This window comes from Crocuta crocuta, unplaced genomic scaffold (assembly GCF_008692635.1).
Source record: "Crocuta crocuta isolate KB4526 unplaced genomic scaffold, BGI_CrCroc_1.0 scaffold48, whole genome shotgun sequence".
NCBI classification, from domain to species: Eukaryota; Metazoa; Chordata; class Mammalia; order Carnivora; family Hyaenidae; genus Crocuta; species Crocuta crocuta.
The window spans coordinates 8328431-8347491 of NW_027533089.1; the positions used below are offsets into that span (position 1 = coordinate 8328431).

Below are 19061 nucleotides of genomic sequence, written 5' to 3' on the forward strand. Positions count from 1 at the left end.
AGAGAGCTCTGTAGCATGTAGCATCTACTCTGTCACAGACAGAACATACTGTGCAAAATGCTCCGTTAGACTGATAAAAAATTAATAGTCCAATTTTGGTAGAAGTGCTAAACAACTTGTTTTTTTAATTTTATGTTGAACTAGAAAAAGCTAAAATAGAATTACATAAAAATGTCTGTAGAAACAAAAATATTAAGAACAAGAAGCAATTAAGACAGTACAAAAAGTTTAGAGGTTTAAATTAAAATGGCTTGAACCAAACTTTACATAAAACCAAAACGCTTTAGTGCTGCCCAAGCTGTGAAACACACAAGATTAAAAAATCTGGTAAAGCACATGCTCTCATTCAGCAATGGTTTACCATTGGAGTAGCAGCTATAAAGTTAAAAAATGGTTTCTTGAATAAAGCCTTATTTCTGCTTATTATTCCACTGCAAAAGAAAAATAATAATAAAGAATAATTTTACAGTTTACATCACTTTACTTCTAAAACATATAAGCATCTTATAAATGATAATTTGGTGATTTTAAAATGCTGCCTGTAGCCAAATGGGTGAAAATAATATATATCTATATGATTCCATTATAGCAACAACAAAGAATGAAGGATTCTCCTTCAAATCATGGAATTACCAGTGTCTACATTAAAGAAGTCTGTCTTATTAAAATTTCCCTTTACTCCAAAGTCTTTAGCCCACTGCTAACAAATAAACCTAAAAGGTGTAAAGGACATTAAACGTACATTAAGAGCCATAATGAATCTTTTTGAGACTTTTTTTTTTTTTTTAAAGGAAAAATACGTGAATCTAAACTTCTTTGGAGAGGCAAAAAGGAAAAGACAGATAAACCAATTTACAATGTAGCATTAATAGCCAGTTAGAACAATGTGTTCTTTCTCAAATAAAATTTTCATATTATGAATTCACATGTTGAAAAATGTTAAATGTAACCACATATCAAAGATCTCATACACAGAGGCTCAAAAATACTTGTCAAGGAGAAAGTTAACAATTAACTCTAAAATTACCATTTCACAATTGATGAATATGGGTTAAGAGTATAAGGATGTTTCTTGCACTGTTCTTGCAACTCTTCTGTAAGTTGAAATAGTATCAAAATAATATGTTATTTAGAAACTTTTAAATAGGGTTATTTTTCTTTTTATTCTACATTGCAAAACTACATTTTAAAACTGAGTACCCAACAAATTGATTATCTAACAGAATTACAAGCTGGCTTATGCCAGATAATAACCTTCCTCCTGTCCATCGTCATCAATTAATGTACCACCTACTCTTGGCAATGCATTTTCTCCAGGGCATTAAGTCTGCGAGAAAATTATAATCAGTGTCTATTTAATCAAAGTTGGAAATCCCTAGTTTAGAAGAGTAAATATTATTCTTTTGGATTACAAAAACATGAAATCACAAAATGTGAATAAAAGGAAAAAAAAGTTTAAAAAACAAACTACTTTTCTATACTATACCAAGGTTGTGCAAGATTATTTATATATAATATGTAACTTTCTACACAGATAGCTAACATGTTCATAGTGGATATAACCTGCACACTTTTGCTATAGGTATTTAACAATGCTATAATTGGTGAACCTGTATTTTTATTAACAGATATGGCATTTAGATAATAAAGCCATCAAAGGAAAAAATATAAAATTCTATAATCATGTAGAAGGGTATAAACGTCTTCTCTACATTATACAAAAGACTCAAATTACTGATGTACACAGCTCATTTAAACAGAACTGAGCAATAAAATTGATCCTCCAAAGCTGATACGCTAGCAGCAATGAATAAACCCTTCAATTATGTTTATGACAAACTTCTTAGAATTTGTTAGCGAATTCCGTACTAGGGTACAAACACAAAAATGACCAGACTGTCTCTAAAACACTATTCAGGAAGACCCAACAATCAATACGCCCTCAACTTGGCTTTTACCAAGTTTCTCACTTTTAAAGGTGAATAGACAGACAAGAGTGACAGACTTGCTTACAAGGAACAACAAAGATGAGAACAACAAAGAACCAAGAAGTAAACAGAAACAATGCAGGCAGGCAGGCAGGCAGAGAGAGAGATAGTGAGAGAAAGTGAGAGAGAGAGAGAGAGAGAAGGAAGGAAGGATAAGAGAAAAGGAGAGGAGAGGAGAGAAGGAGGAAAGAGAAGAAGGAAGAAAGTCACACCCTTGAAAGAATGATTGCTCTAAAAATGAACATCCAAACAAAAGATAACTCTTGGTAATAAAATTATGACAAAAACAGATTCACTGGATGATACAGTAAAAAGAAATTTCCTTGAAAACGTCAGAGGTGAAAACAACAGAGAAATTATAAGAATCAGATGATCAGTCGAGTGTTCCAACACTCAGGTAATCAGGTAATAAGGATTCCAGAAAAAATACAGAAAAAAAAAATGGAGAGAAAAAAAATTTTTTTAAAGCACAAGAAAATTTCTCAGAACGCAGAATGAGTTTCTCAATAGAAAAAAGCCCACGTATGGAGCACCTGGGTGGCTCAGTCGATTAAGCATCTGGCTCTTGGTTTCAGCTCAAGTCATGATCTCACGGCTTGTGAGTTAGGGCCCTGCATCAGGCTCCATGCTGACAGTGCAGAACCTGCTTGGGATTCTCCCTCTCTCTCTGCCCCTCGCTTGTTTCCTCTGTCTCTCTCAAAAATAAATAAATACATTTTTAAAAAGGAAAGAAAAGAGCCCACCTAGTGGGGCACCAGGGTGGCTCAGTCAGTTAAGCATCCAATGAGCTCTCAGCTCAGGTCTTGATCTCAGGGTCATGAGTTCAAACCCCATCGTTGGACTCTGTGCTGGACTCTGCACTGGGTGTGAAGCCTACCTAAGAAGAGGAGGGGCAAGAAGGGAAGAGGAAGGGAAGGGAGAAAAAGGCCCATCTAGTGCTCAGAATAATGAAAAAAAAAATCACAGCAATATCTAGTAAAATTTCCAAATACCAACAATACGTGAATTTAAAAAAATGATAATGAGAGCTTCCACAGGGGCTTAAAATAGAAGTACTGCTAAAGACGGGCAATTGGCACAGGAATGGGCGCTGCACCCAACATGGCAGCTAGATCAGCAGTGTTTAACCACGGCTGCAAATGAGAATCACTGGGATGTTTCAAAAAGTAATGACTAATTGAATCAGAATGTCTAGGGGTGAGCCCAGATATTAATCGTTCTCAAAATTCCCCGGATGATGCAAATCATCCTGCAACCAAGGTTGAGAACTGCCGAGCTCTACAGAAGACAACAAACAGAAGATGCTTTCGAAATTCTAACAAAAAATGAATTTCAAGTTGGAATGCATTAATAGCTAAATTATCAGTCAAGTTTAAGAGAAAAAGAAAGACCTTATCAGATCTACAAGGCCTCAAAAATTTACTTGCCCTGTATCCTTTCTCAGAAAAAGACTGCACCTGCCAAAATGAGAAAGAAAACTAAGGAAGAGGGAGACAAAGGATTCAGGGAAATAGGTTATTTAATGCAAAAGAGAAAGATAAAGGAAATTCCCAAGATCATGATAAAAGCAAATTCAAACAGGACTGTGATTTAGTGAGCTTAAAGTGCAATCAATACTGATTAGAGCAGGAAGACAAGAAACTAACAAGAGGTATGAGGTGCAGTGGAAACAGAGAGATAAAAATCAAATCCTGGTGTGTAGGACCATATTATAACACAAAGATTTTACAGGGTTGTCAATAAGCCTGAGCTGAATCAGTAAGAAGTAGGCAAAGAACTAAGGCAAACACACAAAAACTTATAATTTTTAAATGCCAGGAAAAAAACCAAAGAGTTGTATACAAAAGAAACTACCAAAGCACAGCATGTACCTCAGCTGTAAACAGTCAAATTCACGTAAACAGTAAATTCTGACTTAACAATAAATACGGTAGAACAGGAGAGGGTAAGCATGGGTAGGAGTATAAAAGAGCAAATTCTCAGGGCGCCTGGGTGGCTCAGTCAGTTAAGCATCCGACTTCGGCTCAGGTCATGATCTCACGGCGCGTGGGTTTGAGCCCCGTGTCGGGCTCTGTGCTGACACCTAGCTCAGAGCCTGGAGCCTATCTTCAGATTCTATATCTCCCTCTCTCTATGACCCTCCCCTGCTCACACTGTCTCTCTCTCTCTCAGAAATAAATAAAACATTAAAAAATTAAAAAAAAATAAAAAAGGAGCAAATTCTCATCTTCCAAAGTAGGAAATAAATGCATGCTCTCTAACACTGAAAAATCTAGGACAGTAACATGAGTAAGTTACACTGAAACGCAGAGACAGAGATGAAACAGTAAAAAGAAAAGAACATGGCTCTGGGAACGACAGTTAAAGTGGAAGAACGGGGCACATGACTGGTGTACATATGATGAAGACCAGTTCATGTATTCCTTCTTAAGCTGTTCATGTATTACTTTGATTACAAGAAAAAGGCAGGAGACTGAGCACAGGTTTCAGGGAGACCTGTGTCTACTCCAAGAGCCTACACAATTACACATTACACGTGTTCTGAGACATGTAGTTGGGGCTTGAATCCTATGCATGTAACTTTCTGCATTCTCCTAGAGAGCAGAGTCAGAACACAAGTGCATAAAGCATTCTTCCTCATCCTTAAGTCCTAAGAAGCAAATCAAGACTATGAGGGGAAAAAATTATCAACCCTTATTTCACAATCTGGGAGCATTCAAAACTTCTAAGTACTGTCATTCAAAAAGTTTTTAGATTAATTACTTTAAGAAATTCTCTGATAAAATATTGCATACTAGAAAACAGAATTCCAAGAAAAATGTTTTACTCTGATGTTCAAATTGGTATCATGAGGAGCAAAATCTTTATCAACGGATATATTAATATCCCAACTGTTATTGTAAGTTTTTTAAATTCAAAATTATCAAGTGTAGCAATAATATGTAGAAAGACTTAACTGAAAAAAAAAAAAAGCACTAACTTCAGAAATTAAAAGACATGTCCAAGAATTGTTTTCTTCCTTCCAGTAAACATTCTCAGTGTGATTCCCCGAAATGCTTTGATCTGTTCCTCCAAATTATCTCATTAGTTTCAATATCCAACTTGGTGACTTTTTTAAATCCCTATTACAGCATTTAATATACTGCCTTTTAATTTGTTTACTTGTCCTGAACCTCTATAAACTGTCAGCTCTGCAAGGCTCAGTACAGGGTCCCTCCTGCTCACCAGTATATCCCTAGCACAGAGCAGCATGGTGCCTGGCATATGGGAAATACTCAGTAAATTTCTGTTAAGTTAATGAACAAACACAAAACCTAACTTAAATATTTATATGTAATTTAGAATTTCTTTCTTTCTTGAGATAATGTTAAATAGGAGACAAAATAGTATTTATACATACAGGAGGAAGGTGAATAGAAAAGTACCTTTCAATGAGTGTCCCATTTTGAATCATCCAAACATCACAGTACGTTCGAGACACCAGCATAACAGCAATAAGTATCAAGTAACCTGTCTAAAATAAACCAGTATAGCAAATTAAATAAATGCATTTTTAAAAGTTAAAAGAAACATTACCTTGGTAAAGATTTTTGGTTTCTAAATTCAAATCTTTATTCTAGCCTTAATACAGTAGCTGACATTTTACCTACAGGCAATGTTTAAATATAAAGGAGTTTAAAAATATAAATGAAAAAAGCCTTATAGATCATTTAATCTAACTCTTGTCATCCAGAATTCAAAAGTGAATCTCAGCAGGTCAAACGACCTGCCTGCATATAATCTGCCAGTACCAGAAGGTAGCGGCATAACTTAAATTACCTACGTCACAGTGTATTGTGACTGTCCTGTATTTTGAACATACAAGTGTAATAAAGAAAAATGATAGTAATTGATAATGTACAGTTAAATAACTAACAAATATTTAAGGCTAAACATTTGCCTAGTGGAATAAATTTGGTTCAATTTGTTAGAAAAACCTCTAATACTGCCCCTGCCCTCGATTTAGTTAAGGCAAGATTTACACATAAAATAAGAAATAAAAAATAAGAAAACAGAGCATAGTAGTTAAGTATATTTGCTTCATTTCATGTGAGAGTGGTAGGACAGGAAGGGCTGGGGTGGCAAAAAGAGAATTATGACATTAGAAATACATTAAATAGACCAAGTAAAACAAAGAAGAGAATGAGGATTATGAGTAAAGAAAGATGAAAGATTTCATGGGAAACAGAAAGTGGATTAAAATCATATGAATAATGGTATTGTATATCCAGCAGAATTTAGCAATATTAAGCTACTGCAAGCTTTTAAGTAGAACAAAATGTTAAAAGGTGTCATTTAGGGGACATTACTTAAGCAGTGCTGTGGAAGACAGATCACCGAGAGGAAAAGACGAGAGACTGAGTGAGGAGTCAATTCTCTGTGAGATGAGAACCTACCCTCCAACCTCCAACACACACATACTCAAAGCTGATCCTCTTAAACCTTCTAAACTGGAAGAATAAAGACAGTAACATAGAAGCTCAAGTCAGGGAAGAGGACATGTGGCAGCAGGCACATTTGTTGGATAATGCATTTAAAGTCAAAGTTACAGAGTTGAGTGGCAACTGCAACTATTATTTATGTAATTTTTGCAAAACAAATCCTTTTTTAAAAAGGCGAAGGTACTCAAAATACAGCGTTTTATGTGAAGACGAAGCAGGGAGTCATAAACACAGAATAATGAAATCACAAGAAAGACACTGTCAAAGAAAGTCTGTGTCTGAACAGTGAAAGCTGTTACCCCAACGTTTGCCAGAAAGCAAAGATACCATCTTCCTACACTATCCACCATCTGAAAGTTAGGTATGCAACTGGCAACAGAGGAACCTCTTAATTTCAATAAACACTATCTGCAGATGTCACATTCACTGTAAGGCTAACTTTCAATTCAGATCTTAAACACGGTCTCAATCCTAAATTAATCATTGACATAACAAGGTAACACTAGACAAAGATAGTTTCTTTTTTCCTTCATTTTATGTCCTGGCTTAATTTTTCCCTGAAATATGTACCAACTTTACTTGGCTCATTTTAGCAAAATCTGGCAAACTTTGGTTACTGACACTCCTGAAGCACCTTTCTACAAAAAAAGTTCTTAGAATCACTACTATTCCCACATTTAATGGGTCTGTGACTATGTCAGAAACTAAGATCTACACTGACTTAGGCAGTCCTTTACCTCATGATATATATCAACTCCCATACATTCATATGCGGTATGATCATTTCTCTATTTCCTAAATCAGTTAGTCTCTCTATCCCTACCTCCAATCTCCTGTGATTTTTATGGGAGTTTACTTCACTTTGGTGAACTGGGGTTAAACTTGGATTTTTAGATTTCTCAAAGACGGTGTGTAAAATGACTGCAGCATGGCTAGGCCTAGACAAAGCTGGGAGGGTGAGCAAGTTAGGCCCTTCTACCTTCCTTACTAACCCCCAGAGATCTATCCAATGTCTCACATTCGTTTTACACTCAGCAAACCCTTGCTAAAAGGTCAAATGAGCACGAGCTGCTACCTGATAAGAGGCGAATATATAAATCTTTCCAGAGAAGCTGGTATTTTAAATAAGAATTCTTCAGTCAGATGGGTTGTGGAATGAGAACACTTCACCAAGAAGGTAATGAGCATTAAGCTATTTTTTATCAATATCTGTTTTCGTTTGGGGTAGAAGGCAGGGTGTCATAGACACGAAGTCATGAAAACACAAGAGCTTAGAGCCTGACTACAAAATAGCAAAGAACATTCTAAGCAGATGATACTGAAAGGAAAGCCAAAGTCAAGTTGTGATTTACCCTACAAGAAAAACGAAGCCAAATGTTTTTATTAGATTTTTAGAAAAAAGACTACTAAGAAAAGGAGAAGAGGCAAAAGGACCAATTAAGAGATAATGATAATCCAGGTAAGAAAGATACAGTGAGAACAGCAGGAACAGAAAGGGAGACAATGAAAAACTCAAGGGCAAAACATTTAAAAATAAAGAAGGGAGATTTAAAAAGTGTCAGTGTGATCTCATTTTTATTAAAATATGTGCTACACACCAAAATAACAACTGAAGTTCTAAGAGATTAATAGGCACCAAGAAGAAAAAAATCTAACTGCATTTTCCAATTTTTCTTACAGGAGCATGTATTATCTCTATCTTATTAGGAGGAAACATGTTACTAAATTATTTTTTAGAGTTTCATAAGTGCAGAATCCACAAGCCATGATGCCGAAGCGAAGCAGAAAGAGAGCAAGTCCAGAGTGACAGAGGAACGGACATTCTCTTTGGGTGTTACAGTGCATTGGGAACATCTTCTCTTTTCTTGCTATTCACAGATTACAAGGCTAATGGTTTTTAAAATGTGAACAACGGAAAACATGTTTCAAGAAAATAAATTTAGCAGAGAAGATTAAAAAAGGGGAGCTTCTTTGAAATGAAACTAAGGAACACTACAATATCCAGGTTAAGAATATTTAGAATGAAAAATGATCCAACCCCAGTGACTGAAAAGATGAATTATGGGGAGAAGAGTGAAAGGTGATGATATTTCTAGTTGTATAAAAGGTGACTGAAGATGGAGAACACAGCATTATTCTATTTTTTAATCATTAAAAATACTCCTCAAATAATGATAAAGGTAATCTTGATTAAAAAAGCAAAGGAAAGGAGAATAAAACTTTATTCCTAGAACCAGTTCACTTCCTGAAACTACCAGAAGAATTTATGTATCATTTTGGGTATCTCAAAAACATATTCAGTCAAATATAAAAACATAACCCTTAAATATTCCATATCAACATCTCAATAATATAAAAAGGTATGTCTTTCTAAATTTAATCTCGTTTTTATTAACAGAATTTAGCTATAATAAAACAATACAGGGGAACCTGGGTGGCTCAGTTGGTGAAGCATCGGACTCTTGACTTCAGCACAGTTCATGGTCTCACAGTCATGGGACTGAGCCCCATATCAGGCTCCTCCAAGCTGGGTGTGGAAACTTTCGGATTCCCCACACCCCCCACCTCTGTCTCCCTCTTTCTCCCTCTGCCCCTCCCCAGCTCACGTGCACACATGTCCTCTCTTTCTCTCTCAAATTAATTAATTAAAAAATACAACACCACCATTTTAGGTATCTGCAGTGAAGCACTCCAGTATTTCACACAAATATAATGAACTAATATTTCATAAATAAGAGAAAACTATTTAAAAACTGGCACCAAACAACAAGAGCACCTGCATGACAGGAGATGATAAAAAAAAATTTAGTTGTCTTCATTACCTACACAGAAAACATCTGACCTGTAGAATAACAAAAGCTATTGTTCTGATCTCATGTAACCTTAAAAGTTAAACAATATAATTTCATAAGACTTACCTCTTTACAAAATGTTCTAGGGACCATGATTTTCAGAATCCGTGTGAGTCTTAAAAAAAACACCTTGTCCACCACAGTTCGCTCTTTTTTTCCCTCTTTCTACATTAAAACAAAAAAAATTATGACATTTATAACAAATAAAATTAAAGAACCACATTTCATCTAAGTCAGTAAGAACAACTATCAAAATGGAAACTGCATTCAGAGAGTGCAAACTTGCACTGCTCGTCAAACGTGCTTTCAAGAAAATAATATGTTATCAGAAACTGAATAAGGAAGTGAGTTCTGGGGCCATGTGAATATCCAGGAGAACACTGCAAACAGAAGAAACAGCAAGTGTAAAATGCCAAGGTGAAAGCTCATTTAACTGCATGAAGAACAACAAAATGGCCAATCTGGCTGGACCTATAAGCAAAGGATAGAAGCAGAAGATGAGATCTGAGAGACAGCTAAGAAATGGCCAAGCACTTACTATTACCACTTTCTGATTAAGAGTAGAAATTTTTTAAAATCCTGAACAGGTATTTTCCTGATATTAATTACCAGGAACTTTTAGTTTCCTATATTTATCATTTAGCATTTCCAATATGCATTCTACCAACTCACTCTCTCCTCCTCATAAACTCTAAGACAGACCAGATCCTTTACTCCTACAGCTCACATTCTAACAGGAGAAATACAGATAAAAATAAATGAATAAATTGTTACAGATACACTAGGCAGGGCCATAAGAAAAAGATGGATCCAGATAGTATGAAAGCAAGAGCTCTTTGGGGAGGTGAGACTTAAGCTGAGATACAAAGTGAAGTCATGTGATAACCTTGGGACGGGAGAGTAGTCAAGCACAGGGAATACCAACCACAAAAACCCAGCATTGAGAAGTAAAATTAGTGCATACACTGAAGAGAAAAAGTGTAGAATTGCTAAAGCAAAGGGAATAAAAACGAAAGAAGCTGAAGAGGTTGACAGGGACTGCAAAAGACAGACCCTTGAGGCCACAGTAAGGATTTAGAGTTTATTGCCAGTGTAGTGGGAAACCACGGAAGAAACTTAAAAGCAGTAATTAATCTTATCATTCTCAGACATTTCTTCATTTTAAATGTTTGCAAGGAAAAAGAAAAAGTGAGATGAACTGGGTATGGTAGAGGCTATTTACTTTATTACCCCTGGACTCTTTGGAAGAACATCCAGGATAAACTTCTTGCAGTAGGCGGCACATACCAGAAGGACCCCATCCCCTGCCTAGACCCTTCCCCAGCTCCCATAATCACAGTTACTTACTTGTTAACTACTAGGCTCTTGATAAACAATACCCATGGAATAGTAAATTCTACAGTTAGATAAACTTTAGTGTAAATATGTTTCATCTAAGTTGATGAACCTGAAATCAATAGTTTGTATACGGAATTAGAATAACAATAAACTTCCATCTGTATGTCAGACGCTGTGCTAAGTGCTTTATATTCATACAATCCTAACAGGCACTGAGTGCATTACAGAACTGTAAACCAAGAAAGGAAGTCTGAAGGCACAGTGTTTGTACAGTTACATCAGGAAGACTAAGATGGATAAGAATCAGCCTACCCTGTTACTACTGGAACAGAGCTTACGTCTTTCAAACCTTACGAAGGTTGCAAACCTCATTCTACTCAGTTAAAGGCCCAGTCTACCATTCACACATGCATGCAGTCAGTATTCACTCAGTCCCAGGCACTGATCTGAATGATGCGGAAAAACCAGTTAATAAAATAGACCAAAAATGCTACTTACAGTCTATTTTTAAAAATATTTTTATGCATTTTTGAGAGAGACAGAGAGAGTGCGAATGGGTTTGATGTTTCTTATAATATTACTGTGGTCCTTAATAAAGAAATATGAACCAGATTTTGTTATAGTTGGATATAATCATAGCCAAATAAACCATAACCGAAAACAAGCAAACAAATAAAGATTAAGAGATGTTGGAGTAACTTCCTTAGTCCTAACTACTACATAGTCAATACTATCAGCAATTCTGAAGAAGGAGGAGAAGGCCAATTTAAATTATTGAAAATGGTGCAAGTGGATGGCCCAGGTCATGCTCTCACAGGTCATGGGTTTGAGCCCGCATCGGGCTCTGTGCTGACAGCTCAGAGCCTGCAGCCTGATTTGGATTCTGTGTCTCCCGCTTTCTCTGCCCCTCCCCAGCTTGAGCTCTCTGTCTCTCTCTCAAAAATACATAAGCATGGGGCACCTGGGTGGCTCAGTCAGTTAAGCCTCTAACTTCAGCTCAGGTCATGATCTCACAGTTTGTGAGTTTGAGCCCCACGTTGGGCTCTGTGCTGACAGCATGGAGTCTGGAGCCTGCTTCCAGTTCTGTTTCTCCCTCTCTCTGCCTCTCCCCTGTTCATGTGCTCTCTCTGTCTCTGTCTCTCTCTCTCAAAAATAAAATAAACATTAAAAAACTACATAAGCATTAAAAAAATTTAATCACGGATAATGCCTTCTACCTGACATACTAGACATCAGAATTACATTCAAAATTATACTAACAGTACAGACATACTATAGTATAGACGAATAGTACATATCCAATAAGCTGCCATATATAGAAATAAGTTAATATTTATTTAAAAGAAATCAACTAAGTTACCATATGATCCAGCAATTCCACTCCTAGGTATTTACTCAAAAGAAATGAAAACATCGGTTCACACAAATATTTGCACATCAATGTTCATAGCAGCATTATTCATTATAGCCTAAAAATGAAAACAACCTAAATTTCCCTTACTGGGGCACCTGAGTAGCTCAGTCGGTTGAGCGTCCGACTTTGGCTCAGGTCACGATCTCATGGTTTGTGGGTTCGAGCCCTGCGTCAGGCTCTATGCTGACAGCGAGCCTGGAGCCTGTTTCAGATTCTGTGTCTCCCTCTCTCTCTGCCCCTCCCCCATTCGTGCTCTGTCTCTGTCTTAAAAATAAATAAACTATAAAAAAAAAATTAAATTTCCCTTAACTGATAAATGGATAAAATGTGGTAAATCCATACAACAGACTATTATTTGGCAATTAAAAGGAATGAAATACTGATACATGCAACAACACAAATGAACCTTGAAAATATACTAAATAAAGGAAGCAGTCACAACATACCACATATTACATGATGATTCTTTTTACATAAAATTTCTGAAGTAGGCAAATCATAGACATAGAAGTTACTGGGGTCTAAAAGAAGAGGTTAATGAGGAGTGATTGCTAATGGTTATGGAATTTCTTTTTGGGGAGAGATGAAAATTTTCTGAAATTCGTCCACACAACTCTGTGAATATATTGAACTGTATCCTTGAATGGATAGATCTTATAGTCTGTGAATTATACCTCAATAAAGCTATTAAAGAAGAAATTCAACTGGTGAATACAGATGTAGGGAATCTGTCAATAGAGTTGTTCAACAGAAAATAAGTGAAGGCGGGATGCCTCAAACAGTTAAGTGTCCAACTTGTCTCAGGTCATCATCTTATGGTTCCTGAGTTTGAGCCCCAAGTTGGGGTCTGTGCTGATAGCTCAGAGCCTGGAACTTGTTTCAGATTCTGTGTCCCCCTCCCTCTCTACCCTTCCCCCTCTCGTGCTATCTCTCTCTCTCTCTCTCTGTCTCTCAAAAATAAACATTAAAAAAATTTCTTTTCAACGGATAACTGAAGGTTACAATCTACCAAAAAGTCAACTCAATGTAAACAGCAGTTAGGAGTAAAGAAGAAAATGTAATTCTAGGCTGAATTTTAGCAATACAGCTTTCATATTAAGAGAGGTGACAGTGCTGATGTATTCCATGCTAGCCAAATGTTCTAGTCTAAGAATAATGTCTAGAGAAACTAACCAATGCCGGTCCAGAAGAACGTATATGGAATTGAAAAAGGATTAGAAACCATGACCAATAAGAAACAAGTGAAGGAATGAGGGTTGCTTAGCATGGAAAAAAAGACTTGGAAGATAAACTATCTTTAAACAATATGAAAGTCTATTAGAGAAAATAGAGCAGGCTTGTCCTATATGGCTACAAAAGACAAAAGAGAATCAATCACTAAAAGAGTAGAGGGGAAGATTAATCTGATTATGGGTCAGAACGACAGTAATGGCTGCCTCCTATGTGTTACTCCTCATCATATGAACAGGTTCAGATAAATACTAGAAGTCACCTACCAAGGAATCCTAGTTCAAAAAGAATTCCTGTAATATACAGTGGACTGAATAATTAAATTCCCTTCTCATTCTAAAATTATGTGATTTTATCTTAATTCAAATTTCTGTAACAAAATAAATGAAATAAATACATGAAATCCCAAAGAGTAGGTTATTTAAAATTTTACCTCATTGTTCTGTAATGGTGGTTTTCCACTTTTCTTACTGCAGAGGAAAAAAGAAAAGAGAGGGAGCTTTATTTGCAAACTGTTCCCATCATAAAAATTATTTTAAGACATCAGAAGAATATACCAAATTCTCCAAATGAGTTCCTTCTTTTTCATATCAAAGATAGAATGTATTAAATATAATAGTCCAGCTGCCCCTTACTAAGTATTAGAGAAAATGCTCAATAAATGTTAACTACTACTATATCAAGCATTGTATTATTAATTTTTTACGCACACACTCATTTCATAAGTTTTCCCGTGGAGAGGCAGAATCTATTTCTCCATCTTTGAATCAAAGATTGGCCATGCAAAAAACCTGCTTTGGCCAATGGGATATTAGCAAATTGACAGAATGAGGGCCTGAAAACTGTGCCTGAAAACTGTGCACTGGGCCCTCTCTTTTTTGCTGCAGGGAATCTTCTCCCAGCCATGTGAGCAATTCCAGGTTAGTAGCCGAAGGACCATGTGCCATTCCATGTTACAAATAAAAAACTGGCTTGGTAAGTAAGTGGCATGGTTCACGCTACTCAAAGCGATTCATTTGGCCATTATACCCATGTCTGACCACTAACTTAGGTTACCTCCCTAAGCAATACAATAATCAGGCTTGGGTTCTTTTTATAACACACTACCATAGAACCCTATGATTCTGTACAACAACGATCACATTTTAAATCTCTTATTTGATGAATACTTCCTCCCTATAAGTTAGTTTCATGAGATCAGGAGCTACTGCAGGTTGGTCTCTCCAAAGCAGACATGAGGTGGTGCTTGGAGTATAAAATGTTTATTGGGGATCAATGCCTATGAAAGGAAGGCAAGGAAAGCAAGTCTGGACAAAGCTCAAACTGTGATGCAGGCCCAATCAAATTTCAACCAACTAGGCAGGAAGCCCTGTAGCAGGTACTGTACCTGCTCTGTGAAAGGTTGACAAGGCTGGGTCTTTCTACCTTCTCCTTGTTCAGTCTACAAATGCATGCTGGTCCAGAGAGGTCATGAGCTTGGGGAAGGTGACTCTAGGCAGACTCTAAGGTGCAGGCAGAGGGGTTACTTGGTGATCCAACTCCTCACAGCTGACAATAAGCCCTTCTTTGAAGGGGAATGTGGGTAGCAAACTGCCATGTCTACTATAGGGGGCATATATTGTACAATACTCTCTGTTCAACACTTATCTGAGTTCCAACAATCTAAAAAGAACACTTTCTTTAATAATATACCAGATCACTGAACAAGGCTAGCAAGTCAAACTTAATTACAGTTTAGTAAATGCTCTTATTCTAAGAGTACTTGGGTTTATTATTTTTTCTATTTTCAATTGTATTGAAGGACTGCCTTTCTGTTTTAAATTTTTTATGAGAGTTTAAAATTGTTTCAGAAAATGCCTTTATATATATGTTCAGGCAGGTGTAATTAATTATGAGCTCCCTTTTATAAGGATTTCTTTTAATATTTTTTTTTTAATGTTTTATTTATTTCTAGGAGAGAGAGAGACAGCGTGAGCAGGGGAGGGTCAGAGAGAGAGGGAGTCACAGACTGAAGCAGGCTCCAGGCTCTGAGCTGGCAGTCAGCACAGAGCCCAACGCGGGGCTCGAACCCACGAACTGCGAGATCATGACCTAAGCGAAAGTCGGACGCTTAACCGACTAAGCCACCCAGGCGCCCCTATAAGGATTTCTAAATTCCTTTTTTAAAGAATTCTTTAAGGAGTGCCTGGGTGGCTCAGTAGGTTGAGCATCTCACTCTTGATTTCGGCTCAGGTCATGATCTCAGTTTCATGAGTCTGAGCCTGGCATCAGACACTGACAGCATGGAGCCTGCTTGAGATTTTCCCCCTTTCTCTGTCCCTCCCCCAGCCGCAATCTCTGTCCCTCTCCAATTAAATAAACTTAAAAAAAAAAAAGATTTAATGTGTTCCATGAATTTTCTCAATATTGAAGACACTAACTACATAAATATATGTAGATCATTTAAGATAAAAGAGAATAGTATGCTGGAATCCTAATTATTGAGTTACATTTTTTTCACTTGAAATGTCATGCCACAGCCTGGAAAGAAGTTAATTTACTTCCAAAACATGATCTACTTACCAGCAGGCAGATTCAATTCTAACAAGTATTCAGTATTTACCTTTTCTTGATTTTTATCCTATGAAACCAAAAAAAGGCTCTACGACAGATATGTCTTCTACTTTTGTGTATTCTTTGGCTACCAAAAAGATCTTACAAGCTAAACGCATTACAATAAAGTTAAGTATGTTAAAAATATATTGCTGATTTTTACACTAATGGCAAGGAATTTGTAATCTACAATAGTCATTAGTCATTAGTTGTCTTATTACATTTCAGGGTACAACAAAATTCTTTTAAAGATAATATATATATTACATGTTAAATAAAATTTTTATAAAAATAGCTATATTTTCCCAAACAAAAAAGTTAGTTAGGAAAGTAGCCCTGTCTTGTATTTTGGAAAATCTCATTAATGCCTGACTTAATCAAAGAAAACTGGGTTCTCATATTAGAGTCATTCTTTCTATCTATCATCATACAGATAGTTGTCAAATGGGAGTATTTTCATAACTGGGGATATTCTTCCCTGATACTGTAATGTTACAGTGCAGTATGAAATCAATGAACCTTTGAATCTATACAATAAAATCCATTGGTCTATATTACATTACTTTCAGTGGATCTCTTATCCATGCAAAATTGTGTAACATGTATTAGTCTTTTGTGAAATACTGACTCACTGAGTTGTGTAGCAGACCTTCCAAATGTAATAAATTTTATTATGCAACATTTTGAAAATGATATGTTAATAAAGCCACCAATCTCACCAGAAAAGTCTTTTGTTTTTAATTTGAGAGAGAGAGAGAGAGAACGCGTGCAAGTGGCAGAGAGGGGCAGAGAGAGAGAGAGATTCTTAAGCTGGCTCCACACCAAAATCAAGAGTCAGATGCTCAAATGACTGAGCCACCCAGGCACCCTTAGCATCTGACTCTCCATTTTGGCTCAGGTCATGATCCCAGGGTTGTGGGATCCAGTCCCACACCTGGCTCCACACTGAGCATGGACCTTGCTTAAGATTCTCTCCCTCTCTTTCTCTCTCTCCGTCCCACTTGCACTCTAGAAAGAAAGAAAGAGAAAGGAAAAGAGTCGGACTCTCCATCAACTGAGCCACCCAAGAGCTCCCAGAAAAGTCTTAACCATTGAAAAGGCATCCAGCTCATGGTGGCAAAGACAAGCTTTCCAAATCCTAATTTTCATATGAAAGCTCCAATTGTAACATTAGCAACAAACATTGCTGTTTTTCCTTGACAGTACTATAAGATGTCTGCATCTTATAGGCCAACGAATCACAATTATTCTGTCATTCTTTCAGGTAAAAATAATGATGTTCTAGGGAAAAGTGGCTAGTTCAGCTCAGGATTCAAATGTCTGCAAGTGCACTCCCTCAGAACAACCTCTGCATTTTGGCATGCTGCCAGAAGTGCTCTGTGCCAACTTCTTTTTATTTGGCAAACATGTTAAAAAAAAAAACAAAACACCAATAACCAACTACTTACAAAAAATATATAAGAGATTTATCCAAGAAATGGAAGTTCAGGTTCACATCTGAAAATCATCTTAATTCATCCATATTAACAGTCAAAAAAATAATAACCATATGATCCTATCAACAGATACAGAGAAAAGGCCCTTGACATATATATTCCAACACCTATTCATCATAAAAACTCTTACCAAACTAGGAATAAAAAGAACTTCTTCAATCTGATAAAGGACATAAACAAAAACCTACAGCTATTATCATACTTATTAATGAAAGAATGAATCTCTGTAAGACGTGGCACATGGCAAAGATGCCAACTTTCACTACTTCTATTCAATATAGTTACTGGAAAACACAGTGCAATAAGATAAGAAAGACAAATAAAAGGCACACAGTATTGAAAAGAAGAAGTAACACTATCTATAATCATGTATATAGCAAATCCTAAGGAATCTATTAAAAAGCTAAGTGAGTTCAACCAAGCTCCAGGATACAACATCCTATACATAAATATCAATTATATTTCTACATATATGCAAAGAATCATTGGAAATTGAAATTCTAAACATATCATTTACAAAAGCACCCAAATATTAAATATTTCACAATAAATTTGGAAAGGAGAAAAAGATGTGCAAAACCTATATGCTGAAAACTACAATACACTGTAGAGAAATTACAGATAACTAGATAGAGATATGCTCATGGATCAAAAGACTCAATATTGTTAACATGTCAATTCTCTCCAAATTGATTTAGAAATTCAATGCAATCACAATCAAAATCTCATCAGGCTTTTTTCCAGAGAGTAACAAGGTAATTTTAAATTTCACTTGTAATTGCAGGGGTGCCTGGGTGGCTCAATTAGTTAAGCATCTAACTTCAGCTCAGGTCATGATCCCACAGTTCATGAGTTCAAGACCCACGTCAGGCTCTGTGCCGACAAGCCCAGCGCCTGGAGCCTGCTTCAGATTCTGTGTCTCCCCCCTCTCTGCCCCTCCCACGTGTGTGCTCTCCCTCTCTCTCCCTCTCTCTCCCTCTCTCCTCTCTATCTCGCGCTCTCTCTCTCTCAAAAATAAGTTAACATTTAAAAAAGTTTCATTTGTAATTACAAAGGACCTAGAATAACCAATAAACTTTGGAAAAGAACAAAGTCAGAAGAATTGTACCTCATTTCAAGGCTATAATAATCAAGAAAGTGTCATATTAGAGTACAAATAGGGATCAAAGGAACAGAAAAGCCCAGAAAGAGACCCATACTTATATGGCCAATTGATTTAACACAAAGGTGCTAAGACAATTCAATGCAGAAAGAATAATCTTTTTAATGTAAATTTTAATGTTTTATTTATTTTTGAGAGAAAAAGAAAGAGCACAAGCTGGGGAAGGACAAAGAGGGAGATACAGAAATGAAGCAGGCTCCAGGGACTAAACTGTCAGCACAGAGCCCAACATAGGACTCGTACTCACAAACCACCAGATCATGACCTGAGCCGATGTCAGACAGTTAACCGACTGAGCCACCCAGATGACCCAAAAACAATTGTTTTAACAAATGGTACCAGATCAACTGGATAGCTATATGTAAACTAAATTAACCCCAACACTTATTGCATACCATATACAAAAAGAATTAACTTAAAGTGGAACACAGACCTAAATGTAAGAGCTAAAACTATGAAACTTCTAGAAGAAAACAGGAAAAATAATCTTAGTAACCTTGAGTTAAAA

General features: G+C 36.4%; 1 protein-coding gene across 1 annotated transcript in view; it reads right to left on the reverse strand.

The window, feature by feature from the left end:
- Positions 1–19061, reverse strand: part of ABCD3 (ATP binding cassette subfamily D member 3) — a 72437-nt gene that overhangs the window by 33283 nt on the left and 20093 nt on the right. The window contains exons 2-4 of the mRNA XM_077746122.1: positions 13737–13773; positions 9388–9486; positions 5414–5502 (exon numbers count right to left, since the gene is read on the reverse strand). Coding sequence (XP_077602248.1) covers positions 5414–5502; positions 9388–9486; positions 13737–13773 — 225 coding nt within the window. The remainder of the gene's footprint in view (positions 1–5413; positions 5503–9387; positions 9487–13736; positions 13774–19061) is intronic.